The sequence below is a fragment of the Lipophrys pholis genome (genome assembly GCF_963383615.2).
Source record: "Lipophrys pholis genome assembly, chromosome: 20".
Classification (NCBI taxonomy): Eukaryota; Metazoa; Chordata; class Actinopteri; order Blenniiformes; family Blenniidae; genus Lipophrys; species Lipophrys pholis.
In genome coordinates, this window is record NC_137648.1 from 500,424 (window position 1) to 502,923 (window position 2,500).

The following is a 2,500-nucleotide window of genomic DNA, read 5'->3' on the forward strand; positions in this document are numbered from 1 at the left end:
AGGATGAGCAGTTGTTAGCTATTAGCTAAGAAGCTAACTGACTGGAAACAGCTGATTGGTTGATGTAGAGAACCGACTGGGTGGAGGATGTGAGTGGATCATCAACTGTTGGTTTGGTTGGATTATTGGTTGGTTGGTCTATTGGTAGGTTGGGTTAGTGGTTGGTTGATCTATATGTTGGTTGGTCTATTGATCGGTTGGATTATTGGTTGGTCTATTGGTAGATTGGGTTAGTGGTTGGTTGGGTTAGTGGTTGGTTGATCTATATGTTGGTTGGTCTATTGGTAGGTTGGGTTAGTGGTTGGTTGGGTTAGTGGTTGGTTGATCTATATGTTGGTTGGTCTATTGGTAGGTTGGGTTAGTGGTTGGTTGGGTTAGTGGTTGTCTGGTTGACTAATTGAATATGACTGAAGTGAATGAGTTGACTGGCTGGTTGGGTAGTTACACACACATCTGTGTTGTATGTAAGTGGTGTGTCGTCATGGTTACCAGGAAGCAGACGGCCTGGTGGATGTCAGACACTCTGAACTGTTTGAGGAAGCGTTGGTCCTGGCTCCAGAACAACCGGATGTCGGGGATGTGGTACAGGACCATGGCCAGTCTCTCCAGGCCCAGACCGAAGGCCCAGCCCAGCTTGTTCTCCGCTCCAGCTGTGAATCCAACAACAGACACCAGGACTCAATGGTCAATTATTTACACTTAGAAAAATCTTCAGAGAACGTCCAGAGACGTTCCAGGAGTCATAGTGGAGACCAAACACAAAGCTACAACATAAACATTGTTCACATGGGTGTACTCTTCTGAATAATGAGGTCACTGTACCAAGAGTACAAAAGTAATAGTGATGTAGGAGCTCTAAACGGGATAGTCTGGAACAAGTTCTGGAACAGTGAGGACCAGTGAGGACCAGTGATAAACAGTGAGGAACAGTGAGGACCAGTGAGGACCAGTGATAAACAGTGAGGAACAGTGAGGACCAGTGAGGACCAGTGAGGACCAGTGATGAACAGTGAGGACCAGTGAGGACCAGTGAGGACCAGTGATAAACAGTGAGGAACAGTGAGGACCAGTGATAAACAGTGAGGACCAGTGATGAACAGTGAGGACCAGTGAGGACCAGTGAGGACCAGTGATGAACAGTGAGGACCAGTGAGGACCAGTGATGAACAGTGAGGACCAGTGAGGACCAGTGATGAACAGTGAGGACCAGTGAGGACCAGTGATGAACAGTGAGGACCAGTGAGGACCAGTGAGGAACAGTGAGGACCAGTGAGGACCAGTGATGACCAGTGAGGACCAGTGAGGACCAGTGAGGAACAGTGAGGACCAGTGAGGACCAGTGATGACCAGTGAGGACCAGTGAGGACCAGTGAGGAACAGTGAGGACCAGTGAGGACCAGTGAGGAACGTGGCCCTGCAGATAAAAGCCGTCTGACCTGGACTCTGCAGGCCGAGAGAAACAAACACCAGGAAACGTTCCTACATCTGACTCCTCCTGTCAATCAAGTAAAACTCTTCCACCGCTGGAAGGCGGGTCAGAGCAGAGGGCGAGCGCTCGGCGCAGTGGAGGATTATGGGTAAATCCTAGGATTTGATTCATTCCTCGGCCTGGGAGCCAGATGAGAGGGAAGCGAGCTTCTCTCCCAGGGACCCGGACTAATGGAGACAAACCGCTTTCTGGTTCTGAAGCGAAGGCCCTCCAGACGGGGGGTCCAGAACCTCTAGTGGGTCGTGATCGGCAGTTTTAGAAACGCAGAAGAGAAAATATTCAGAGAGAAAAATATGAAGGATTTAATTCTAGAGTTCAGTTTGTTCCAGAACTGGAGCTGCTTTCTAATGTGTTCAATGGAAACGTGAAAAAATGGAAATTTAGACTGAAGCTCGGAAGAAGTGACTCACTACTGCCACCTGGTGAACAAACCTGGAATTTCAATTGCACGATGTTGCTATTTTTAGTTTGGTGAAAGTAGAAATGAGAGGAAAATTGGTTAAGAATCAGCTTGAGAGGAGGAAGGGAACGCAGGAGACGAAGAAAAAAGGTAAAGACGGGAGGAGGAGGTGAGATGGGGGGGCGGGGGGGGGGGGGGGGGGGGGAGGAGGGGGGGGGGGGGTACGGGGGCACAGAGCTGATTGATTGTGCGATATCATGAAGTGGAGATTTATTCCGGCATGTTCCCTCATCTTCACCGACCCCTCGACCCGCCGCTCATTAGCATAGAAACCACATTCCCCGACTGCTGATTGGATGTAAAGGGGGGGTGGGGGGGTGGGGGGGGGGGGTCAGGTTACACATCATCATAATAAGCAGAAGCATTTCCAATCAAAACAGGTAATTCATCCTCCAGACCAGACCACTCACATTTAAATGACCCCACACACAAATATTTAGAAAGATGCCCAGATTACATCCAGACTCCACATCTACCCACGGGGGGGGGGGGGGGGGTGGGGGGGGGGGGGGGGGGGGCATTACAGCAGCCTCTGGCCTCCACTAATTATT

General features: G+C 50.1%; 1 protein-coding gene across 1 annotated transcript in view; it reads right to left on the reverse strand.

Moving 5' to 3' along the window:
- The window catches only part of fars2 (phenylalanyl-tRNA synthetase 2, mitochondrial), a gene marked incomplete at its 3' end in the record, with an annotated part of 50,936 nt that overhangs the window by 11,575 nt on the left and 36,861 nt on the right, over window positions 1-2,500 (reverse strand). Inside the window, 1 exon segment of the mRNA XM_080489928.1 lies at window positions 490-650. Within this exon segment, the coding sequence (XP_080346054.1) occupies window positions 490-650 (161 nt within the window).